Source organism: Oncorhynchus nerka, linkage group LG15, assembly GCF_034236695.1.
Source record: "Oncorhynchus nerka isolate Pitt River linkage group LG15, Oner_Uvic_2.0, whole genome shotgun sequence".
Lineage (NCBI taxonomy): Eukaryota > Metazoa > Chordata > Actinopteri > Salmoniformes > Salmonidae > Oncorhynchus > Oncorhynchus nerka.
This window is the reverse complement of record NC_088410.1, coordinates 6,700,561-6,727,697: the sequence shown is the minus strand read 5'-3', so window position 1 is coordinate 6,727,697 and position 27,137 is coordinate 6,700,561. Positions and strand designations below refer to the sequence as shown.

Below are 27,137 nucleotides of genomic sequence, written 5' to 3'. Positions count from 1 at the left end.
ACATTATAATGCCTTATAACAAGATATACCTGCCCAGACAGACATTATAATGCATTATAACAAGATATACCTGCTCAGACAGACATTATAATGCATTATAACAAGATATACCTGCTCACACACACATTATAATGCATTATAACAAGATATACCTGCTCAGACAGACATTATAATGCCTTATAACAAGATATACCTGCTCACACACACATTATAATGCCTTATAACAAGATATACCTGCTCAGACAGACGTTATAATGCCTTATAACGAGACATACCTGCTCACACACACACATTATAATGCCTTATAACAAGATATACCTGCTCAGACACACATTATAATGCATTACAACAAGATATACCTGCTCAGACACACATTATAATGCATTACAACAAGATATACCTGCTCAGACACACATTATAATGCCTTATAACAAGATATACCTGCTCAGACAGACATTATAATGCATTACAACAAGATATACCTGCTCAGACACACATTATAATGCATTACAACAAGATATACCTGCTCAGACACACATTATAATGCATTATAACAAGATATACCTGCTCAGACAGACACATTATAATGCCTTATAACAAGATATACCTGCTCAGACAGACATTATAATGCCTTATAACAAGATATACCTGCTCAGACAGACATTATAATGCATTACAACAAGATATACCTGCTCACACACACATTATAGTGCATTACAACAAGATATACCTGCTCAGACAGACATTATAATGCATTATAACAAGATATACCTGCTCAGACAGACATTATAATGCATTATAACAAGATATACCTGCTCAGACAGACATTATAATGCTTTATAACGAGTTACGCCTGCTTACACAGAAAACCAGGGGGTTAGAGATAGACTAGTGTCCTGTCCAGGGGGTTAGGGTTAGACTAGTGTCCTGTCCAGTGGGTTAGGGTTAGACTAGTGTCCTGTCCAGTGGGTTAGGGTTAGACTAGTGTCCTGACCATGGGGTTAGACTAGTGTCCTGTCCAGGGGGTTAGGGTTTGACTAGTGTCCTGTCCAGGAGGTTAGGGTTAGACTAGTGTCCTGTCCAGTGGGTTAGGGTTAGACTAGTTTCCTGTCCAGTGGGTTAGAGTTAGACTAGTGTCCTGTCCAGGAGGTTAGGGTTAGACTAGTGTCCTGTCCAGTGGGTTAGGGTTAGACTAGTGTCCTGTCCATGGGGTTAGACTAGTGTCCTGTCCAGGGGGTTAGGGTTAGACTAGTGTCCTGTCCAGGGGGTTAGGGTTAGACTAGTGTCCTGTCCATGGGGTTAGGGTTAGACTAGTGTCCTGTCTAGGGGGTTAGGGTTAGACTAGTGTCCTGTCCAGGAGGTAAGGGTTAGACTTGTGTCCTGTCTAGGGGGTTAGGGTTAGCCTAGTGTCCTGTCTAGGGGGTTAGGGTTAGACTAGTGTCCTGTCCATGGGGTTAGGGTTAGACTAGTGTCCTGTCTAGGGGTTTAGGGTTAGACTAGTGTCCTGTCCAGGGGGTTAGGGTTAGACTAGTGTCCTCTCCAGGGTGTTAGGGTTAGACTAGTGTCCTTTCCCGGGCTTAGGGTTAGACTAGTTTCCTTTCCCGGGCTTAGGGTTAGACTAGTGTCCTTTCCCGGGCTTAGGGTTAGACTAGTGTCCTTTCCCGGGCTTAGGGTTAGACTAGTTTCCTTTCCCGGGCTTAGGGTTAGACTAGTGTCCTTTCCCGGGCTTAGGGTTAGACTAGTGTCCTTTCCCGGGCTTAGGGTTAGACTAGTGTCCTTTCCCGGGCTTAGGGTTAGACTAGTGTCCTTTCCCGGGCTTAGGGTTAGACTAGTGTCCTTTCCCGGGCTTAGGGTTAGACTAGTGTCCTTTCCCGGGCTTAGGGTTAGACTAGTTTATATTACATGTAACTATGTCATATTAACAATGTAAATTGATTTTGAAATAGTTGTACCTGGGCCATACCGGGAACATCAGAGACAGGGTCCCATTCTCCCATCGACCCATCTGGAGAGAGAGAGAGAGAGAGCGAGAGAGCGAGAGAGCGAGAGAGCGCGAGAGAGCACGAAAGAGCGCGAGAGAGCGAGAGAGCGAGAGAGCGAGAGAGCGCGAGAGAGCGTGAGAGAGCGCGAGAGAGCGAGAGAGAGCGCGAGAGAGCGAGAGAGAGCGCGAGAGAGCGAGAGAGAGCGAGAGAGAGAGAGAGAGAGAGAGAGCGAGAGAGAGAGAGAGAGAGAGCGAGAGAGAGCGAGAGAGAGAGAGAGAGAGAGCGAGAGAGAGAGAGAGAGAGAGAGAGAGAGAGAGAGCGAGAGAGCGAGAGAGAGAGAGGGCAACAACAACAAATCATCACCATCATCATCATCATTATCATCATCATCATCATCACTATCATCATCATCATCATCACTTGTTACCTTCTCCCATGTCCTATTTGGATGAAGGACAATGACGGACAGTTTGGGGTTGGCTTGGTATCCGTCTACGGTGAAGGACAGGTCCCGCTCTTCATAGGTCACGTGCATCATGTTCCTGTAACACATCATCATCATCATCATCATCATCATCACTATCATCACCATCACCACTATCATCATCATCATCATCATCATCATCATCATCATCATCATCATCATCATCATTATCATCACCATCATCATCATCATCACCATCATCATTATCATCATCATCATTAGCATCATTATCATCATCATCACCATCATCAACATCATCATCACTATCATCACCATCACCACTATCATCATCATCATCATCATCATCACTATCATCATCATCATCATCATCATCACTATCATCTTCATCATCACCATACTATCACTATCACTATCATCATCATCATCATCACTATCATCTTCATCATCACCATACTATCAATATCACTATCATCATCATCATCATCACTATCATCATCATCATCATCATTATCATCAGCATCATCACCATCATCAACATCATTACCATCATCATCATCATCACCATCACTATCATCATCATCAGCATCATTATCATCATCATCATCATCAGCAACAGCAACATCATCATCATCATCATCATCATCACTATCAGCATCATCATCACTATCATTATCAGCACTATCATCATCAACATCATTATCATCATCATCATCATCATCATCACCTCCACTATCATCCAAGCCATTCTTCCAGTTTCCCCAGCCATGCCACATCATGGAGATATTCTACAATCAACTGACTCGACTAATGAAGGGTTTTGATGAATAGGAGACAAACTGAATCAGATGTGTTAGTCCTGGAATACAACCAATAGGGGAATGGATGGGAGTCCTCAAGGAGTGGTTTGGGAAATAACTATAAGGGGAATGGATGGGAGTCCTCAAGGAGTGGTTTGGGAAACAACTATAAGGGGAATGGATGGGAGTCCTCAAGGAGTGGTTTGGGAAACAACTATAAGGGGAATGGATGGGAGTCCTCAAGGAGTGGTTTGGGAAACAACTATAAGGGGAATGGATGGGAGTCCTCAAGGAGTGGTTTGGGTAACAACTATAAGGGGAATGGATGGGGGTCCTCAAGGAGTGGTTTGGGAAACAACTATAAGGGGAATGGGTGGGAGTCCTCAAGGAGTGGTTTGGGAAACAACTTTAAGGGGAATGGATGGGGGTCCTCAAGGAGTGGTTTGCGAAACAACTATAAGGGGAATGGATCGGAGTCCTCAGGGGAGTGGTTTGGGTAACAACTATAAGGGGAATGGATGGGAGTCCTCAAGGAGTGACTTGGGTAACAACTATAAGGGGAATGGGTGGGAGTCCTCAAGGAGTGGTTTGGGTAACAACTATAAGGGGAATGGATGGGAGTCCTCAAGGAGTGGTTTGAGTCAACTCAAGGAATGGATCAGAGTCCTCAAGGAGTGGTTTGGGTAACAACTATAAGGGGAATGGATGGGAGTCCTCAAGGAGTGGTTTGGGTAACAACTATAAGGGGAATGGGTGGGAGTCCTCAAGGAGTGGTTCAAGGAGTGGAAACAACTATAAGGGGAATGGGTGGGAGTCCTCAAGGAGTGGTTTGGGTAACAACTATAAGGGGAATGGGTGGGGGTCCTCAAGGAGTGGTTTGGGAAACAACTATAAGGGGAATGGATGGGAGTCCTCAAGGAGTGGTTTGGGTAACAACTATAAGGGGAATGGATGGGAGTCCTCAAGGAGTGGATCAGAGTCCTCAAGGAGTGGTTTGGGAAACAACTATAAGGGGAATGGATGGGAGTCCTCAAGGAGTGGTTTGGGTAACAACTATAAGGGGAATGGATGGGAGTCCACAAGGAGTGGTTTGGGAAACAACTATAAGGGGAATGGATGGGAGTCCTCAAGGAGTGGTTTAGGTAACAATAAAGGGGAATGGATGGGGGTCCTCAAGGAGTGGTTTGGGTAACAACTATAAGGGGAATGGATGGGGGTCCTTAGGGGAATGGATGGGGTCCTCAAGGAGTGGTTTGGGAAACAACTATAAGGGGAATGGATGGGAGTCCTCAAGGAGTGGTTTGGGTAACAACTATAAGGGGAATGGATGGGGGTCCTCAAGGAGTGGTTTGGGTAACAACTATAAGGGAAATGGTGGGAGTCCTCAAGGAGTGGTTTGGGAAACAACTATAAGGGGAATGGATGGGGTCCTCAAGGAGTGGTTTGGGAAACAACTATAAGGGGAATGGATGGGAGTCCTCAAGGAGTGGTTTGGGTAACAACTATAAGGGGAATGGATGGGGGTCCTCAAGGAGTGGTTTGGGTAACAACTATAAGGGGAATGGATGGGAGTCCTCAAGGAGTGGTTTGGGTAACAACTATAAGGGGAATGGATGGAGTCCTCAAGGAGTGGTTTGGGTAACAACTATAAGGGGAATGGATGGGGTCCTCAAGGAGTGGTTTGGGTAACAACTATAAGGGGAATGGATGGGAGTCCTCAAGGAGTGGTTTGGGTAACAACTATAAGGGGAATGGATGGGGTCCTCAAGGAGTGGTTTGGGAAACAACTATAAGGGGAATGGATGGGAGTCCTCAAGGAGTGGTTTGGGTAACAACTATAAGGGGAATGGATGGAGTCCTCAAGGAGTGGTTTGGGAAACAACTATAAGGGGAATGGATGGGAGTCCTCAAGGAGTGGTTTGGGAAACAACTATAAGGGGAATGGATGGGAGTCCTCAAGGAGTGGTTTGGGTACCAACTGGGAGTCCTCAAGGAGTGGTTTGGGAAACAACTGTAAGGGGAATGGATGGGAGTCCTCAAGGAGTGGTTTGGGTAACAACTATAAGGGGAATGGGTGGGGGTCCTCAAGGAGTGGTTTGGGAAACAACTATAAGGGGAATGGATGGGAGTCCTCAAGGAGTGGTTTGGGTAACAACTATAAGGGGATGGATGGATGGGAGTCCTCAAGGAGTGGTTTGGGAAACAACTATAAGGGGAATGGATGGGAGTCCTCAAGGAGTGGTTTGGGTAACAACTATAAGGGGAATGGATGGGAGTCCTCAAGGAGTGGTTTGGGAAACAACTATAAGGGGAATGGATGGGAGTCCTCAAGGAGTGGTTTGGGTAACAACTATAAGGGGAATGGATGGGAGTCCACAAGGAGTGGTTTGGGAAACAACTATAAGGGGAATGGATGGGAGTCCTCAAGGAGTGGTTTGGGTAACAACTATAAGGGGAATGGGTGGGAGTCCTCAAGGAGTGGTTTGGGAAACAACTGTAAGGGGAATGGGTGGGGGTCCTCAAGGAGTGGTTTGGGTAACAACTATAAGGGGAATGGGTGGGGGTCCTCAAGGAGTGGTTTGGGAAACAACTATAAGGGGAATGGATGGGAGTCCTCAAGGAGTGGTTTGGGTACCAACTATAAGGGGAATGGATGGGAGTCCTCAAGGAGTGGATCAGAGTCCTCAAGGAGTGGTTTGGGAAACAACTATAAGGGGAATGGATGGGAGTCCTCAAGGAGTGGTTTGGGTAACAACTATAAGGGGAATGGATGTGGGTCCTCAAGGAGTGGTTTGGGAAACAACTATAAGGGGAATGGATGGGAGTCCTCAAGGAGTGACTTAGGTAACAACTATAAGGGGAATGGATGGGGGTCCTCAAGGAGTGGTTTGGGTAACAACTATAAGGGGAATGGATGGGGGTCCTTAGGGGAATGGATGGGGGTCCTCAAGGAGTGGTTTGGGAAACAACTATAAGGGGAATGGATCAGAGTCCTCAAGGAGTGGTTTGGGTACCAACTATAAGGGGAATGGGTGGGGGTCCTCAAGGAGTGGTTTGGGTAACAACTATAAGGGAAATGGGTGGGAGTCCTCAAGGAGTGGTTTGGGTAACAACTATAAGGGGAATGGATGGGGGTCCTCAAGGAGTGTTTTGGGAAACAACTATAAGGGGAATGGATGGGAGTCCTCAAGGAGTGGTTTGGGTAACAACTATAAGGGAAATGGGTGGGAGTCCTCAAGGAGTGGTTTGGGTAACAACTATAAGGGGAATGGATGGGAGTCCTCAAGGAGTGGTTTGGGTAACAACTATAAGGGGAATGGGTGGGAGTCCTCAAGGAGTGGTTTGGGTAACAATTATAAGGGGAATGGATGGGGGTCCTCAAGGAGTGGTTTGGGTAACAACTATAAGGGGAATGGATGGGAGTCCTCAAGGAGTGGTTTGGGTAACAACTATAAGGGGAATGGATGTGGGTCCTCAAGGAGTGGTTTGGGAAACAACTATAAGGGGAATGGATGGGAGTCCTCAAGGAGTGACTTAGGTAACAACTATAAGGGGAATGGATGGGGGTCCTCAGGGGAATGGATGGGGGTCCTCAAGGAGTGGTTTGGGAAACAACTATAAGGGGAATGGATCAGAGTCCTCAAGGAGTGGTTTGGGAAACAACTATAAGGGGAATGGATCAGAGTCCTCAAGGAGTGGTTTGGGTACCAACTATAAGGGAAATGGGTGGGAGTCCTCAAGGAGTGGTTTGGGAAACAACTATAAGGGGGATGGATGGGAGTCCTCAAGGAGTGGTTTGGGTAACAACTATAAGGGAAATGGGTGGGAGTCCTCAAGGAGTGGTTTGGGTAACAACTATAAGGGGAATGGATGGGAGTCCTCAAGGAGTGGTTTGGGTAACAACTATAAGGGGAATGGGTGGGAGTCCTCAAGGAGTGGTTTGGGTAACAATTATAAGGGGAATGGATGGGGGTCCTCAAGGAGTGGTTTGGGTAACAACTATAAGGGGAATGGATGGGAGTCCTCAAGGAGTGGTTTGGGTAACAACTATAAGGGGAATGGATGTGGGTCCTCAAGGAGTGGTTTGGGAAACAACTATAAGGGGAATGGATGGGAGTCCTCAAGGAGTGACTTAGGTAACAACTATAAGGGGAATGGATGGGGGTCCTCAGGGGAATGGATGGGGGTCCTCAAGGAGTGGTTTGGGAAACAACTATAAGGGGAATGGATCAGAGTCCTCAAGGAGTGGTTTGGGAAACAACTATAAGGGGAATGGATCATAGTCCTCAAGGAGTGGTTTGGGTACCAACTATAAGGGGAATGGGTGGGGGTCCTCAAGGAGTGGTTTGGGTAACAACTATAAGGGAAATGGGTGGGAGTCCTCAAGGAGTGGTTTGGGTAACAACTATAAGGGGAATGGATGGGGGTCCTCAAGGAGTGGTTTGGGAAACAACTATAAGGGGAATGGATGGGAGTCCTCAAGGAGTGGTTTGGGTAACAACTATAAGGGAAATGGGTGGGAGTCCTCAAGGAGTGGTTTGGGTAACAACTATAAGGGGAATGGATGGGAGTCCTCAAGGAGTGGTTTGGGTAACAACTATAAGGGGAATGGGTGGGGTCCTCAAGGAGTGGTTTGGGTAACAACTATAAGGGGAATGGATGGGAGTCCTCAAGGAGTGGTATGGGTAACAACTATAAGGGGAATGGGTGGGGGTCCTCAAGGAGTGGTTTGGGTAACAACTATAAGGGGAATGGATGGGAGTCCTCAAGGAGTGGTTTGGGTAACAACTATAAGGGGAATGGATGGGAGTCCTCAAGGAGTGGTTTGGGTAACAATTATAAGGGGAATGGATGGGGGTCCTCAAGGAGTGGTTTGGGTAACAACTATAAGGGGAATGGATGGGAGTCCTCAAGGAGTGGTTTGGGTAACAACTATAAGGGGAATGGATGGGAGTCCACAAGGAGTGGTTTGGGAAACAACTATAAGGGGAATGGATGGGAGTCCTCAAGGAGTGGTTTGGGTAACAACTATAAGGGGAATGGATGGGAGTCCACAAGGAGTGGTTTGGGAAACAACTATAAGGGGAATGGATGGGAGTCCTCAAGGAGTGGTTTGGGTAACAACTATAAGGGGAATGGGTGGGAGTCCAAGAGTGGTTTCTGTAAGGGAATGGATGGGGGTCTTCAAGGAGTGGTTTGGGAAACAACTATAAGGGGAATGGATGGGGGTCCTCAAGGAGTGGTTTGGGTAACAACTATAAGGGGAATGGGTGGGGGTCCTCAAGGAGTGGTTTGGGTAACAACTATAAGGGGAATGGGTGGGGGTCCTCAAGGAGTGGTTTGGGAAACAACTATAAGGGGAATGGATGGGAGTCCTCAAGGAGTGGTTTGGGTACCAACTATAAGGGGAATGGAAGGGAGTCCTCAAGGAGTGGATCAGAGTCCTCAAGGAGTGGTTTGGGTAACAACTATAAGGGGAATGGATGGGAGTCCTCAAGGAGTGGTTTGGGTAACAACTATAAGGGGAATGGATGGGAGTCCTCAAGGAGTGGTTTGGGTAACAACTATAAGGGGAATGGATGTGGGTCCTCAAGGAGTGGTTTGGGAAACAACTATAAGGGGAATGGATGGGAGTCCTCAAGGAGTGACTTAGGTAACAACTATAAGGGGAATGGATGGGGGTCCTCAAGGAGTGGTTTGGGTAACAACTATAAGGGGAATGGATGGGGTCCTCAGGGAATGGATGGGGGTCCTCAAGGAGTGGTTTGGGAAACAACTATAAGGGGAATGGATCAGAGTCCTCAAGGAGTGGTTTGGGTACCAACTATAAGGGGAATGGGTGGGGGTCCTCAAGGAGTGGTTTGGGTAACAACTATAAGGGAAATGGGTGGGAGTCCTCAAGGAGTGGTTTGGGTAACAACTATAAGGGGAATGGATGGGAGTCCTCAAGGAGTGGTTTGGGAAACAACTATAAGGGGAATGGATGGGAGTCCTCAAGGAGTGGTTTGGGTAACAACTATAAGGGAAATGGGTGGGAGTCCTCAAGGAGTGGTTTGGGTAACAACTATAAGGGGAATGGATGGGGGTCCTCAAGGAGTGGTTTGGGAAACAACTATAAGGGGAATGGATGGGAGTCCTCAAGGAGTGGTTTGGGTAACAACTATAAGGGAAATGGGTGGGAGTCCTCAAGGAGTGGTTTGGGTAACAACTATAAGGGGAATGGATGGGAGTCCTCAAGGAGTGGTTTGGGTAACAACTATAAGGGGAATGGGTGGGAGTCCTCAAGGAGTGGTTTGGGTAACAATTATAAGGGGAATGGATGGGGGTCCTCAAGGAGTGGTTTGGGTAACAACTATAAGGGAAATGGGTGGGAGTCCTCAAGGAGTGGTTTGGGTAACAACTATAAGGGGAATGGATGGGGGTCCTCAAGGAGTGGTTTGGGAAACAACTATAAGGGGAATGGGTGGGAGTCCTCAAGGAGTGGTTTGGGTAACAACTATAAGGGGAATGGATGGGAGTCCTCAAGGAGTGGTTTGGGTAACAACTATAAGGGGAATGGATGGGAGTCCTCAAGGAGTGGTTTGGGTAACAACTATAAGGGGAATGGATGGGAGTCCTCAAGGAGTGGTATGGGTAACAACTATAAGGGAAATGGGTGGGAGTCCTCAAGGAGTGGTTTGGGTAACAACTATAAGGGGAATGGATGGGGGTCCTCAAGGAGTGGTTTGGGAAACAACTATAAGGGGAATGGATGGGAGTCCTCAAGGAGTGGTTTGGGTAACAACTATAAGGGAAATGGGTGGGAGTCCTCAAGGAGTGGTTTGGGTAACAACTATAAGGGGGAATGGATGGGAGTCCTCAAGGAGTGGTTTGGGTAACAACTATAAGGGGAATGGGTGGGAGTCCTCAAGGAGTGGTTTGGGTAACAATTATAAGGGGAATGGATGGGGGTCCTCAAGGAGTGGTTTGGGTAACAACTATAAGGGAAATGGGTGGGAGTCCTCAAGGAGTGGTTTGGGTAACAACTATAAGGGGAATGGATGGGGTCCTCAAGGAGTGGTTTGGGAAACAACTATAAGGGGAATGGATGGGAGTCCTCAAGGAGTGGTTTGGGTAACAACTATAAGGGAAATGGGTGGGAGTCCTCAAGGAGTGGTTTGGGTAACAACTATAAGGGAATGGATGGGAGTCCTCAAGGAGTGGTTTGGGTAACAACTATAAGGGGAATGGGTGGGAGTCCTCAAGGAGTGGTTTGGGTAACAATTATAAGGGAATGGATGGGGTCCTCAAGGAGTGGTTTGGGTAACAACTATAAGGGGAATGGATGGGAGTCCTCAAGGAGTGGTTTGGGTAACAACTATAAGGGGAATGGATGGGGGTCCTCAAGGAGTGGTTTGGGAAACAACTATAAGGGGAATGGATGGGAGTCCTCAAGGAGTGACTTGGGTAACAACTATAAGGGGAATGGATGGGGGTCCTCAGGGGAATGGATGGGGGTCCTCAAGGAGTGGTTTGGGAAACAACTATAAGGGGAATGGATCAGAGTCCTCAAGGAGTGGTTTGGGAAACAACTATAAGGGGAATGGATCAGAGTCCTCAAGGAGTGGTTTGGGTACCAACTATCAGGGGAATGGGTGGGGGTCCTCAAGGAGTGGTTTGGGTAACAACTATAAGGGAAATGGGTGGGAGTCCTCAAGGAGTGGTTTGGGTAACAACTATAAGGGGAATGGATGGGAGTCCTCAAGGAGTGGTTTGGGTAACAATTATAAGGGGAATGGATGGGGGTCCTCAAGGAGTGGTTTGGGTAACAACTATAAGGGGAATGGATGGGAGTCCTCAAGGAAGGGGAATGGGTGGGGGAGTGGTTTGGGTAACAACTAAGGGGAATGGAAGGGGAATGGATGTGGAGTCCTCAAGGAGTGGTTTGGGAAACAACTATAAGGGAATGGATGGGGTCCTCAAGGAGTGGTTTGGGTAACAACTATAAGGGGAATGGATGGGAGTCCTCAAGGAGTGGTTTGGGAAACAACTATAAGGGGAATGGATGGGGTCCTCAAGGAGTGGTTTGGGAACCAACTATAAGGGGAATGGATGGGAGTCCTCAAGGAGTGGTTTGGGTAACAACTATAAGGGGAATGGATGGGGGTCCTCAAGGAGTGGTTTGGGAAACCACTATAAGGGGAACGGATGGGAGTCCTCAAGGAGTGGTTTGGGAAACAACTATAAGGGGAATGGATGGGAGTCCTCAAGGAGTGGTTTGGGAAACAACTATAAGGGGAATGGATGGGAGTCCTCAAGGAGTGGTTTGGGAAACAACTATAAGGGGAATGGATGGGAGTCCTCAAGGAGTGGATCGGAGTCCTCAAGGAGTGGTTTGGGAAACAACTATAAGGGGAATGGATCGGAGTCCTCAAGGAGTGGTTTGGGAAACAACTATAAGGGGAATGGATCAGAGTCCTCAAGGAGTGGTTTGGGTACCAACTATAAGGGGAATGGGTGGGGGTCCTCAAGGAGTGGTTTGGGTAACAACTATAAGGGAAATGGGTGGGAGTCCTCAAGGAGTGGTTTGGGTAACAACTATAAGGGGAATGGATGGGGGTCCTCAAGGAGTGGTTTGGGAAACAACTATAAGGGGAATGGATGGGAGTCCTCAAGGAGTGGTTTGGGTAACAACTATAAGGGAAATGGGTGGGAGTCCTCAAGGAGTGGTTTGGGTAACAACTATAAGGGGAATGGATGGGAGTCCTCAAGGAGTGGTTTGGGTAACAACTATAAGGGGAATGGGTGGGGTTCCTCAAGGAGTGGTTTGGGTAACAACTATAAGGGGAATGGATGGGAGTCCTCAAGGAGTGGTATGGGTAACAACTATAAGGGGAATGGGTGGGGGTCCTGGTAACAACTATAAGGGGAATGGATGGGAGTCCTCAAGGAGTGGTTTGGGTAACAACTATAAGGGGAATGGATGGGAGTCCTCAAGGAGTAGTTTGGGTAACAATTATAAGGGGAATGGATGGGGGTCCTCAAGGAGTGGTTTGGGTAACAACTATAAGGGGAATGGATGGGAGTCCTCAAGGAGTGGTTTGGGTAACAACTATAAGGGGAATGGATGGGGGTCCTCAAGGAGTGGTTTGGGAAACAACTATAAGGGGAATGGATGGGAGTCCTCAAGGAGTGGTTTGGGTAACAAATATAAGGGGAATGGGTGGGGGTCCTCAAGGAGTGGTTTGGGTAACAACTATAAGGGGAATGGATGGGGGTCCTCAGGGGAATGGATGTGGGGAGTGGATGTGGGTCCTCAAGGAGTGGTTTGGGAAACAACTATAAGGGGAATGGATGGGGGTCCTCAAGGAGTGGTTTGGGTAACAACTATAAGGGGAATGGATGGGAGTCCTCAAGGAGTGGTTTGGGTAACAACTATAAGGGGAATGGATGGGGGTCCTCAAGGAGTGGTTTGGGAAACAACTATAAGGGGAACGGATGGGAGTCCTCAAGGAGTGGTTTGGGAAACAACTATAATGGGAATGGATGGGAGTCCTCAAGGAGTGGTTTGGGAAACAACTATAAGGGGAATGGATGGGAGTCCTCAAGGAGTGGTTTGGGAAACAACTATAAGGGGAATGGATGGGAGTCCTCAAGGAGTGGTTTGGGAAACAACTATAAGGGGAATGGATGGGAGTCCTCAAGGAGTGGATCGGAGTCCTCAAGGAGTGGTTTGGGAAACAACTATAAGGGGAATGGATCGGAGTCCTCAAGGAGTGGTTTGGGAAACAACTATAAGGGGAATGGATGGGAGTCCTCAAGGAGTGGTTTGGGAACCAACTATAAGGGGAATGGGTGGGGGTCCTCAAGGAGTGGTTTGGGTAACAACTATAAGGGAAATGGGTGGGAGTCCTCAAGGAGTGGTTTGGGTAACAACTATAAGGGGAATGGATGGGGGTCCTCAAGGAGTGGTTTGGGAAACAACTATAAGGGGAATGGATGGGAGTCCTCAAGGAGTGGTTTGGGTAACAACTATAAGGGGAATGGATGGGGGTCCTCAAGGAGTGGTTTGGGAAACAACTATAAGGGGAATGGATGGGAGTCCTCAAGGAGTGGTTTGGGAAACAACTATAAGGGGTCCTCAAATGGGTGGGAGTCCTCAAGGAGTGGTTTGGGTAACAACTATAAGGGAATGGATGGGAGTCCTCAAGGAGTGGTTTGGGAAACAACTATAAGGGGAATGGATGGGAGTCCTCAAGGAGTGGTTTGGGTAACAACTATAAGGGGAATGGATGGGGGTCCTCAAGGAGTGGTTTGGGTAACAACTATAAGGGGAATGGATGGGAGTCCTCAGGGAATGGATGTGGGTAACAACTATAAGGGGAATGGATGGGGTCCTCAAGGAGTGGTTTGGGAAACAACTATAAGGGGAATGGATGGGAGTCCTCAAGGAGTGGTTTGGGTAACAACTATAAGGGGAATGGATGGGAGTCCTCAAGGAGTGGTTTGGGTAACAACTATAAGGGGAATGGATGGGGTCCTCAAGGAGTGGTTTGGGAAACAACTATAAGGGGAATGGATGGGGTCCTCAAGGAGTGGTTTGGGAAACAACTATAAGGGGAATGGATGGGAGTCCTCAAGGAGTGGTTTGGGAAACAACTATAAGGGGAATGGATGGGAGTCCTCAAGGAGTGGTTTGGGAAACAACTATAAGGGGAATGGATGGGAGTCCTCAAGGAGTGGTTTTGGGAAACAACTATAAGGGGAATGGATGGGAGTCCTCAAGGAGTGGAGTCCTCAAGGAGTGGTTTGGGAAACAACTATAAGGGGAATGGATCGGAGTCCTCAAGGAGTGGTTTGGGAAACAACTATAAGGGGAATGGATGGAGTCCTCAAGGAGTGGTTTGGGAACAACTATAAGGGGAATGGATAGGAGTGGTTTGGGTAACAAATATAAGGGAACAAAGGGATTTTGGGTAACAAATGGATCATGGAGTCCTCAAGGAGTGGTTTGGGAAACAACTATAAGGGGAATGGACAAGGAGTGGTTTGGGAAACAACTATAAGGGGAATGGATGGGAGTCCTCAAGGAGTGGTTTGGGAAACAACTATAAGGGGAATGGATGGGAGTCCTCAAGGAGTGGTTTGGTAACAACTATAAGGGAATGGATGGGGTCCTCAAGGAGTGGTTTCAAGGAGTGGGGAAACAACTATAAGGGGAATGGATGGGAGTCCTCAAGGAGTCCTGGTTTGGGTAACAACTATAAGGGGGAATGGAATGGATGGGGAGTCCTCAAGGAGTGGTTTGGGAAACAACTATAAGGGGAATGGATGGGAGTCCTCAAGGAGTGGTTTGGGTAACAACTATAAGGGGAATGGATGGGAGTCCTCAAGGAGTGGTTTGGGTAACAACTATAAGGGGAATGGATGGGAGTCCTCAAGGAGTGGTAAGGGAATGGATGGGAGTTCCTCAAGGAGTGGTTTGGGTAACAACTATAAGGGGAATGGATGGGAGTCCTCAAGGAGTGGTTTGGGTAACAACTATAAGGGGAATGGATGGGAGTCCTCAAGGAGTGGTTTGGGTAACAACTATAAGGGAATGGATGGGAGTCCTCAAGGAGTGGTTTGGGTAACAACTATAAGGGGAATGGATGGGAGTCCTCAAGGATGGGAATGGATGGAGTCCTCAAGGAGTGGTTTGGGTAACAACTGGGAAACAACTATAATGGGAATGGATGGGATAAGGGGAAGGATGGGAGTCCTCAAGGAGTGGTTTGGGTAACAACTATAAGGGGAATGGATGGGGAGTCCTCAAGGAGTGGTTTGGGTAACAACTATAAGGGGAATGGATGGGAGTCCTCAAGGGTGGTTTGGGTAACAACTATAAGGGAATGGATGGGGGTCCTCAAGGAGTGGTTTGGGTAACAACTATAAGGGGAATGGATGGGAGTCCTCAAGGAGTGGTTTGGGTAACAAATATAAGGGGAATGGAGTGGGGGTCCTCAAGGAGTGGTTTGGGAAACAACTATAAGGGGAATGGATGGGAGTCCTCAAGGAGTTTGGGTAACAACTATAAGGGGAATGGGTTGGAGTCCTCAAGGAGTGGTTTGGGTAACAACTATAAGGGGAATGGATGGGGTCCTCAAGGAATGGGTGGGTGGTTTGGGTAACAACTATAAGGGGAATGGATGGGTCCTCAAGGAGTGGTTTGGGAAACAACTATAAGGGGAATGGATGGATGGAGTCCTCAAGGAGTGGTTTGGGAAACAACTATAAGGGGAATGGATGGGGTCCTCAAGGAGTGGTTTGGGAAACAACTATAAGGGGAATGGATGGGAGTCCTCAAGGAGTGGTTTGGGAAACAACTATCCACAAAGGGGAAATAAAAGGGGATGGGAGTCCTCAAGGAGTGGTTTGGGTAACAACTATAAGGGGAATGGATGGGAGTCCTCAAGGAGTGGTTTGGGAAACAACTATAAGGGGAATGGATGGGAGTCCTCAAGGAGTGGTTTGGGTAACAACTATAAGGGGAATGGATGGGAGTCCTCAAGGAGTGGTTTGGGTAACAACTATAAGGGGAATGGGTGGGGGTCCTCAAGGAGTGGTTTGGGTAACAACTATAAGGGGAATGGATGGGAGTCCTCAAGGAGTGGTTTGGGTAACAACTATAAGGGGAATGGATGGGAGTCCTCAAGGAGTGGTTTGGGTAACAACTATAAGGGGAATGGATGGGAGTCCTCAAGGAGTGGTTTGGGTAACAACTATAAGGGGAATGGATGGGAGTCCTCAAGGAGTGGTTTGGGAAACAACTATAAGGGAATGGATGGGGTCCTCAAGGAGTGGTTTGGGAAACAACTATAAGGGGAATGGATGGGAGTCCTCAAGGAGTGGTTTGGGTAACAACTATAAGGGAATGGATGGGGGTCCTCAAGGAGTGGTTTGGGAAACAACTATAAGGGGAATGGATGGGAGTCCTCAGGGAATGGATTTGGGTCCAGGGGAAGTCCTCAAGGAGTGGTTTGGGAAACAACTATAAGGGGAATGGATGGGAGTCCTCAGGGGAGTGGTTTGGGAAACAACTATAAGGGGAATGGATGGGGGTCCTCAAGGAGTGGTTTGGGAAACAACTATAAGGGAATGGATGGGGGTCCTCAAGGAGTGGTTTGGGAAACAACTATAAGGGGAATGGATGGAGTCCTCAAGGAGTGGTTTGGGAAACAACTATAAGGGGAATGGATGGGAGTCCTCGGAGGGGAATGGGGAGTCCTCAAGGAGTGGTTTGGGAAACAACTATAAGGGGAATGGATGGGAGTCCTCAAGGAGTGGTTTGGGAAACAACTATAAGGGAATGGATGGGAGTCCTCAAGGAGTGGTTTGGGAAACAACTATAAGGGGAATGGATGGGAGTCCTCAAGGTAACAACTATAAGGGAATGGATGGGAGTCCTCAAGGAGTGGTTTGGGAAACAACTATAAGGGGAATGGATGGGAGTCCTCAAGGAGTGGTTTGGGAAACAACTATAAGGGGGAATGGATGGAGTCCTCAAGGAGTGGTTTGGGAAACAACTATAAGGGGAATGGATGGGAGTCCTCAGGAGTGGATCAGAGTCCTCAAGGAGTGGTTTGGGAAACAACTATAAGGGGAATGGGATCCTCAAGGAGTGGAGTCCTCAAGGAGTGGTTTGGGTAACAACTATAAGTGGGGGAATGGAGTCCTCAGGAGTGGATCAGAGTCCTCAAGGAGTGGTTTGGGAAACAACTATAAGGGGAATGGATGGGAGTCCTCAGGGAGTGGATCAGAGTCCTCAAGGAGTGGTTTGGGTAACAACTATAAGGGGAATGGATGGGAGTCCTCAAGGAGTGGTTTGGGTAACAACTATAAGGGGAATGGATGGGAGTCCTCAAGGAGTGGTTTGGGTAACAACTATAAGGGAATGGATGGGGTCCTCAAGGAGTGGTTTGGGTAACAACTATAAGGGAAAGGGGAATGGATGGGAGTCCTCAAGGAGTGGTTTGGGTAACAAATATAAGGGGAATGGATGGGGTCCTCAAGGAGTGGTTTGGGAAACAACTATAAGGGGAATGGATGGGAGTCCTCAGGAGTGGGGAGAATGGATGTGGTGGAAAGAACTATAAGGGGAATGGATGGGAGTCCTCAAGGAGTGGTTTGGGTAACAACTATAAGGGGAATGGATGGGAGTCCTCAAGGAGTGGTTTGGGTAACAACTATAAGGGAATGGTTGAGGGGAAACAAATGGATGTGGGTCCTCAAGGAGTGGTTTGGGAAACAACTATAAGGGGAATGGATGGAGTCCTCAAGGAGTGGTTTGGGTAACAACTATAAGGGGAATGGATGGGAGTCCTCAAGGAGTGGTTTGGGAAACAACTATAAGGGGAATGGATGGGAGTCCTCAAGGAGTGGTTTGGGTAACAACTATAAGGGGAATGGATGGGAGTCCTCAAGGAGTGGTTTGGGTAACAACTATAAGGGGAATGGATGGGAGTCCTCAAGGAGTGGTTTGGGAAACAACTATAAGGGGAATGGATGGGAGTCCTCAAGGAGTGGTTTGGGAAACAACTATAAGGGGAATGGATGGGAGTCCTCAAGGAGTGGTTTGGAAACAACTATAAGGGGAATGGATGGAGTCCTCAAGGAGTGGTTTGGGAAACAACTATAAGGGGAATGGATGGGAGTCCTCAGGGAAACAAGTGGGAATCAGAGTCCTCAAGGAGTGGTTTGGGAAACAACTATAAGGGGAAAGGGGAATGGATGGGAGTCCTCAAGGAGTGGTTTTTGGGAAACAACTATAAGGGGAATGGATGGGAGTCCTCAAGGAGTGGTTTGGGAAACAACTATAAGGGGAATGGATGGGAGTCCTCAAGGAGTGGTTTGGGAAACAACTATAAGGGGAATGGATGGGGAATGGATGGGAGTCCTCAAGGAGTGGTTTGGGAAACAACTATAAGGGGAATGGATGGGAGTCCTCAAGGAGTGGTTTGGGAAACAACTATAAGGGGAATGGATGGGAGTCCTCAAGGAGTGGTTTGGGAAACAACTATAAGGGGAATGGATGGAGTCCTCAGGAGTGGGTCAGAGTCCTCAAGGAGTGGTTTGGGTAACAACTATAAGGGGAATGGAGTGGATGGGAGTCCTCAAGGAGTGGTTTGGGAAACAACTATAAGGGGAATGGATGGGAGTCCTCAAGGAGTGGTTTGGGTTTTAACAACTATAAGGGGAATGGATCGGAGTCCTCAAGGAGTGGATCAGAGTCCTCAAGGAGTGGTTTGGGAAACAACTATAAGGGGAATGGATCGGAGTCCTCAAGGAGTGGATCAGAGTCCTCAAGGAGTGGTTTGGGTAACAACTATAAGGGGAATGGATGGGGTCTTCAAGGAGTGGTTTGGGTAACAACTATAAGGGGAATGGATGGGGGTCCTCAAGGAGTGGTTTGGGTAACAACTATAAGGGGAATGGATCGGAGTCCTCAAGGAGTGGTTTGGGTAACAACTATAAGGGGAATGGATGGGAGTCCTCAAGGAGTGGTTTGGGTAACAACTATAAGGGGAATGGATGGGGGTCCTCAAGGAGTGGTTTGGGTAACAACTATAAGGGGAATGGATGGGAGTCCTCAAGGAGTGGTTTGGGTAACAACTATAAGGGAATGGGTTGATGGGGTCCTCAAGGAGTGGTTTGGGTAACAACTATAAGGGGAATGGATGGGAGTCCTCAAGGAGTGGTTTGGGTAACAACTATAAGGGGAATGGATGGGGGTCCTCAAGGAGTGGTTTGGGTAACAACTATAAGGGGAATGGATGGGAGTCCTCAAGGAGTGGTTTGGGTAACAACTATAAGGGGAATGGATGGGAGTCCTCAAGGAGTGGTTTGGGTAACAATTATAAGGGGAATGGATGGGGGTCCTCAAGGAGTGGTTTGGGTAACAACTATAAGGGGAATGGATGGGAGTCCTCAAGGAGTGGTTTGGCTAACAAGTATAAGGGGAATGGATGGGGGTCCTCAAGGAGTGGTTTGGGAAAGAACTATAAGGGGAATGGATGGGAGTCCTCAAGGAGTGGTTTGGGTAACAAATATAAGGGGAATGGGTGGGGGTCCTCAAGGAGTGGTTTGGGTAACAACTATAAGGGGAATGGATGGGGGTCCTCAGGGGAATGGATGTGGGTCCTCAAGGAGTGGATGTGGGTCCTCAAGGAGTGGTTTGGGAAACAACTATAAGGGGAATGGATGGGGGTCCTCAAGGAGTGGTTTGGGTAACAACTATAAGGGGAATGGATGGGAGTCCTCAAGGAGTGGTTTGGGAAACAACTATAAGGGGAATGGATGGGGGTCCTCAAGGAGTGGTTTGGGAACCAACTATAAGGGGAATGGATGGGAGTCCTCGAGGAGTGGTTTGGGTAACAACTATAAGGGGAATGGATGGGGGTCCTCAAGGAGTGGTTTGGGAAACAACTATAAGGGGAATGGATGGGAGTCCTCAAGGAGTGGTTTGGGAAACAACTATAAGGGGAATGGATGGGAGTCCTCAAGGAGTGGTTTGGGAAACAACTATAAGGGGAATGGATGGGAGTCCTCAAGGAGTGGTTTGGGAAACAACTATAAGGGGAATGGATGGGAGTCCTCAAGGAGTGGATCGGAGTCCTCAAGGAGTAGTTTGGGAAACAACTATAAGGGGAATGGATCGGAGTCCTCAAGGAGTGGTTTGGGAAACAACTATAAGGGGAATGGATGGGAGTCCTCAAGGAGTGGTTTGGGAAACAACTATAAGGGGAATGGATGGGAGTCCTCAAGGAGTGGTTTGGGAAACAACTATAAGGGGAATGGATGGGAGTCCACAAGGAGTGGTTTGGGAAACAACTATAAGGGGAATGGATGGGAGTCCTCAAGGAGTGGATCAGTCCTCAAGGAGTGGTTTGGGAAACAACTATAAGGGGAATGGATGTGAGTCCTCAGGGAGTGGGTCAGAGTCCTCAAGGAGTGGTTTGGGTAACAACTATAAGGGGAATGGATCAGAGTCCTCAAGGAGTGGATCAGAGTCCTCAAGGAGTGGTTTGGGAAACAACTATAAGGGGAATGGATGGGAGTCCTCAGGGAGTGGATCAGAGTCCTCAAGGAGTGGTTTGGGTAACAACTATAAGGGGAATGGATCGGAGTCCTCAAGGAGTGGATCAGAGTCCTCAAGGAGTGGTTTGGGAAACAACTATAAGGGGAATGGATCGGAGTCCTCAAGGAGTGGATCAGAGTCCTCAAGGAGTGGTTTGGGTAACAACTATAAGGGGAATGGATGGGGTCTTCAAGGAGTGGTTTGGGTAACAACTATAAGGGGAATGGATGGGGGTCCTCAAGGAGTGGTTTGGGTAACAACTATAAGGGAATGGATGGGGAGTCCTCAAGGAGTGGTTTGGGTAACAACTATAAGGGGAATGGATGGGAGTCCTCAAGGAGTGGTTTGGGTAACAACTATAAGGGGAATGGATGGGGGTCCTCAAGGAGTGGTTTGGGTAACAACTATAAGGGGAATGGATGGGAGTCCTCAAGGAGTGGTTTGGGTAACAACTATAAGGGGAATGGATGGGAGTCCTCAAGGAGTGGTTTGGGTAACAACTATAAGGGGTATGGATGGGAGTCCTCAAGGAGTGGTTTGGGTAACAACTATAAGGGGAATGGATGGGAGTCCTCAAGGAGTGGTTTGGGTAACAACTATAAGGGGAATGGTTCTAATTAGGGACTGATTAAGACATGAGACATGAGACATGAGACACCAGGATGCCTTTCAGCCTTCCAGGACTGTTACAGAGAGAGAGAAGAGCGAGAGAACGAAAGAGAGAGAAAGAGAGGACAGAGAGGGAGGGAGAGAGGGGAGAGAGAGAGAGAGAGAGAGAGAGAGGGGAGAGAGAGAGAGGAAGAGAGGACAGAGAGAGAGAGAGAGAGAGAGAGAGAGAGAGAGAGAGAGAGAGAGAAAGGAAGGAAGGAAGGAAGAGGAGAAAGAGGAAGAGGAGTTGAATGTGTGTGTGAGGGGGAGGCAGTGTCAGAGGCCAAACTGCTCTCTGGGAAAAACAAACACTGCATTGATTTCTCTCTAAAGATACACACGCCTGGAGGACACACACACACACACACACACACACACACACACACACACACGCACACACACACGCACGCACACACACACACACACAGAGAGAGAGAGGTCTGCCCTCAACACATCTACTTCGACACTAATCACTATTAAATTCACTGTACAGAATTTAACATATTGTAGTTGCAGTTTAACTGTAGAGTAATGTATTGAAACTATCTACAACATAGTTCTACAGTAATATAGTTGAACTGTCTACAACATAGTTCTACAGTAATGTATTACAACTGTCTACAACATAGTTCTACAGTAATGTATTGAAACTATCTACAACATAGTTCTACAGTAATATACTGTCTACAACATAGTTCTACAGTAATATAGTTCAACTGTCTACAACATAGTTCTACAGTAATGTATTGAAACTATCTACCACATAGTTCTACAGTAATGTATTGAAACTGTCTACAACATAGTTCTACAGTAATATAGTTAAACTGTCTACAACATAGTTCTACAGTAATGTATTGAAACTATCTACAACATAGTTCTACAGTAATGTATTGAAACTGTCTACAACATAGTTCTACAGTAATGTATTAAAACAGGTTACAACATAGTTCTACAGTAATATACTATCTACAACATAGTTCTACAGTAATATACTGTCTACAACATAGTTCTACAGTAATGTATTACAACTATCTACAACATAGTTCTACAGTAATATAGTTAAACTGTCTACAACATAGTTCTACAGTAATATAGTTCAACTGTCTACAACATAGTTCTACAGTAATGTATTAAAACAGGTTACAACATAGTTCTACAGTAATATACTATCTACAACATAGTTCTACAGTAATATACTGTCTACAACATAGTTCTACAGTAATATAGTTCAACTGTCTACAACATAGTTCTACAGTAATGTATTGAAACTATCTACCACATAGTTCTACAGTAATGTATTGAAACTGTCTACAACATAGTTCTACAGTAATATATTACAACTATCTACAACATAGTTCTACAGTAATATAGTTAAACTATCTACAACATAGTTCTACAGTAATGTATTACAACTATCTACAACATAGTTCTACAGTAATGTATTGAAACTGTCTACAACATAGTTCTACAGTAATATAGTTCAACTGTCTACAACATAGTTCTACAGTAATGTATTGAAACTGTCTACAACATAGTTCTACAGTAATATAGATAAACTGTCTACAACATAGTTCTACAGTAATGTATTACAACTGTCTACAACATAGTTCTACAATAATATAGTTAAACTGTCTACAACATAGTTCTACAATAATATAGTTAAACTGTCTACAACATAGTTCTACAGTAATGTATTACAACTATCTACAACATAGTTCTACAGTAATGTATTACAACTGTCTACAACATAGTTCTACAGTAATATAGTTAAACTGTCTACAACATAGTTCTACAGTAAAGTATTAAAACAGTGTACAACATAATTCTACAGTAATATATTAAAACAGTCTACCCAACGTAGTTGTACTACAGTAGCAGTCAAAAGTTTAGACACACCTACTCATTCAAGGGTTTTTTCTTTATTTTTATTATTTTCTACATTGTAGAATAATAGTGAAGACATCACAACTATGAAATAATATATTTGTACTAATGTTGTTTCCAAAAATGGTTAAACAAATCCAAATATGTTTTATGTTTTGAGATTCGACCAAGGAGCCACCCTTTGTCTTGATGACAGCTTCGCACACTCTTGGCATTCTCTCAACCAGCTTCATGAGGTAGTCACCTGGAATACATTTCAATTAACAGGTGTGACTTGTTAAAAGTTCATTTGTGGAATTTCTTTCCTTCTTAATGCGTTTTGAGCCAATCTGTTGTGTTGTGACAAGGTAGGGGTGGTATACAGAAGATAGCCCTATTTGGTAAAAGACCAAGTCCATATTATGGCAAGAACAGTTCAAATAAGCAAAGAGAAACGTCAGTCCAACATTACTTTAAGACATAAATGTGAGTCAATCCGGAAAATTCTTCAAAAGTTTCTTCAAGTGCAGTTGCAAAAACCATCAAGCACTATGATGAAACTGGCTCTCATGAGGACCGCCACAGGAAAGGAAGACCCAGAGTTACCTCTGCCGCAGAGGATACATTTATTAGAGTTACCAGCCTCAGAAATTGCAGCCCAAATAAATGCTTCACAGAGTTCAAGGAACAGACACATCTCAAAATCAACTGTTCAGAAGAGACTGCGTGAAATCAGGCCTTCATGGTCGAATTGCTGCAAGGAAACCGCTATTAAAGGACACCAATAATAAGAAGAGACTTGCTTGGGCCAAGAAACACGAGCAATGGACATGAGACCGGTGGAAATCTGTCCTTTGTGTCCGAATTGGAGATTTTTGATTCCAACCACCGTGTCTTTGTGAGATGCAGAGTAGGTGAACGGATGATCGCCGCATGTGTGGTTCCCACCGTGAGGTGAGGCATGGAGGTGTGATGGTTTGCTGGTGACACTGATCAGTGATTTAACTTAGAATTCAAGGCACACTTAACCATCAAGGCCACCACAGCATTCTGGAGCAATACGCCATCCTGTGTGGGTTTGCGTTTGTTTCTCAACAGGACAATGACCCAACACACCACCAGGCTGTGTAAGGGCTATTTGACCAAGAAGGAGAGTGATGGAGTGCTGCATCAGATGACCAGGCCTCCAAAATCACCCAACCTCAACCCAATAGAGATGGTTTGGGATGAGTTGGACCGTAAAGTGAAGGAAAAGCAGCCAACAAGTGTTCAGCATATGTGGGAACTCATTCAAGACAGTTGGAAAAAGCATTCCAGGTGAAGCTGGTTGAGAGAATACCATTAGTGTTCAAAGCTGGGCTATTTGACCAAGAAGGAGAGTTGGAAATCTGTCCTTTAGTCTGAATTTATATAGTAGTCCAAATGTTTGGTTCCAACCGCCGAGTAGGTGAACGGATGACCTCCGCACGTGTGGTTCCCACCGTGAAGCATGGAGGAGGAGGTGTGATGTCTTTGTGAGACGCAGAGTAGGTGAACGGATGACCTCCGCACGTGTGGTTCCCACTGTGAAGCATGGAGGAGGAGGTGTGATGTCTTTGTGAGACGCAGAGTAGGTGAACGGATGACCTCCGCACGTGTGGTTCCCACTGTGAAGCATGGAGGAGGAGGTGTGATGTCTTTGTGAGACGCAGAGTAGGTGAACGGATGACCTCCGCACGTGTGGTTCCCACTGTGAAGCATGGAGGAGGAGGTGTGATGTCTTTGTGAGACGCAGAGTAGGTGAACGGATGACCTCCGCACGTGTGGTTCCCACTGTGAAGCATGGAGGAGGAGGTGTGATGTCTTTGTGAGACGCAGAGTAGGTGAACGGATGACCTCCGCACGTGTGGTTCCCACCGTGAAGCATGGAGGAGGAGGTGTGATGTCTTTGTGAGACGCAGAGTAGGTGAACGGATGACCTCCGCACGTGTGGTTCCCACTGTGAAGCATGGAGGAGGAGGTGTGATGTCTTTGTGAGACGCAGAGTAGGTGAACGGATGACCTCCGCACGTGTGGTTCCCACCGTGAAGCATGGAGGAGGAGGTGTGATGTCTTTGTGAGACGCAGAGTAGGTGAACGGATGACCTCCGCACGTGTGGTTCCCACCGTGAAGCATGGAGGAGGAGGTGTGATGTCTTTGTGAGACGCAGAGTAGGTGAACGGATGACCTCCGCACGTGTGGTTCCCACCGTGAAGCATGGAGGAGGAGGTGTGATGGAGTGTTTAAAAAAAATAAATTGGTGACACTGTCTGTGATTTATTTAGAATTCAAGGCACACTTAACCAGCATGGCTACCTCAGCATTCTGCTGCGATACGCCATCCCATCTGATTTGGGCTTAGATTGACTACGATTTCTTTTTCAACTGGAGCAATACGCCATCCTGTGTGGTTTGCGTTTGTTTCTCAACAGGACAATGACCCAACACACCTACAGGCTGTGTAAGGGCTATTTGACCAAGAAGGAGAGTGATGGAGTGCTGCATCAGATGACCTGGCCTCTGCAATCCCCCAACCTCAACCCAATAGAGATGGTTTAGCATGAGTTGAGTGAAGGAAAAGCAGCCAACAAGTGCTCAGCATATGTGGGAACTCCTTCAAGACTGTTGGGAAAAGCATTCCAGGTGAAGCTGTTTTGAAAGAATGCCAAGAGTGTGCCAAAAGCTGTCATCAAGGCAAAGAGGTGGCTACTTTGAAGAATCTATAAAATCTAAAACATATTTATTTGTTTAACAATTTTTGGAAACTACATTATTATTTCATAGTTTGGAATGTCTTGTGTGTGTGTGTGTGTGTGTGTGTGTGTGTGTGTGTGTGTGTGTGTGTGTGTGTGTGTGTGTGTGTGTGTGTGTGTGTGTGATACAGTAGTTTTATGGACTCGTTCCTGAACGTTAGCTAATTTGGCCAGCAGTCCAGCCTCTCTCTGAACGTTAGCTAATTTGGCCAGCAGTCCAGTCCAGCCTCTCTCTGAACGTTAGCTAATTTGGCCAGCAGTCCAGCCTCTCTCTGAACGTTAGCTAATTTGGCCAGCAGCCCAGTCCAGCCTCTCTCTGAACATTAGCTAATTTGGCCAGCAGTCCAGCCTCTCTCTGAACGTTAGCTAATTTGGCCAGCAGTCCAGCCTCTCTCTGAACGTTAGCTAATTTGGCCAGCAGCCCAGCCCAGCCTCTCTCTGAACGTTAGCTAATTTGGCTAGCAGTCCAGTCCAGCCTCTCTCTGAACATTATGCTAATTTGGCCAGCCCAGTCCAGCCTCTCTCTGAACATTAGCTAATTTGACCAGCAGCCCAGTCCAGCCTCTCTCTGAACGTTAGCTAATTTGGCCAGCAGCCCAGTCCAGCTCTCTCTGAACGTTAGCTAATTTGGCCAGCAGTCCAGCCTCTCTCTGAACGTTAGCTAATTTGGCCAGCAGCCCAGCCCAGCCTCTCTCTGAACGTTAGCTAATTTGGCTAGCAGTCCAGTCCAGCCTCTCTCTGAACATTATGCTAATTTGGCCAGCCCAGTCCAGCATCTCTCTGAACATTAGCTAATTTGGCTAGCAGTCCAGTCCAGCCTCTCTCTGAACATTATGCTAATTTGGCCAGCCCAGTCCAGCCTCTCTCTGAACGTTAGCTAATTTGACCAGCAGCCCAGTCCAGCCTCTCTCTGAACGTTAGCTAATTTGGCCAGCAGTCCAGCCTCTCTCTGAACGTTAGCTAATTTGGCCAGCAGTCCAGCCTCTCTGAACGTTAGCTAATTTGACCAGCAGCCCAGTCTCTCTCTGAACTTTAGCTAATATGGCCAGCAGTCCAGCCTCTCTCTGAACGTTAGCTAATTTGGCCAGCAGCCCAGCCCAGCCTCTCTGAACGTTAGCTAATTTGGCTAGCAGTCCAGTCCAGCCTCTCTCTGAACATTATGCTAATTTGGCCAGCCCAGTCCAGCCTCTCTCTGAACATTAGCTAATTTGACCAGCAGCCCAGTCCAGCCTCTCTCTGAACGTTAGCTAATTTGGCCAGCAGCCCAGTCCAGCCTCTCTCTGAACGTTAGCTAATTTGGCCAGCAGTCCAGCCTCTCTCTGAACGTTAGCTAATTTGGCCAGCAGCCCAGCCCAGCCTCTCTCTGAACGTTAGCTAATTTGGCTAGCAGTCCAGTCCAGCCTCTCTCTGAACATTATGCTAATTTGGCCAGCCCAGTCCAGCATCTCTCTGAACATTAGCTAATTTGGCTAGCAGTCCAGTCCAGCCTCTCTCTGAACATTATGCTAATTTGGCCAGCCCAGTCCAGCCTCTCT

General features: G+C 46.9%; 1 protein-coding gene across 1 annotated transcript in view; it reads right to left on the bottom strand.

Moving 5' to 3' along the window:
• LOC115122263 (glutamate receptor ionotropic, NMDA 2A-like) overlaps positions 1–27,137 on the bottom strand; it is a 192,983-nt gene that overhangs the window by 75,536 nt on the left and 90,310 nt on the right. The window contains 2 exon segments of the mRNA XM_065002173.1: positions 1,953–2,005; positions 2,410–2,524. Coding sequence (XP_064858245.1) covers positions 1,953–2,005; positions 2,410–2,524 — 168 coding nt within the window.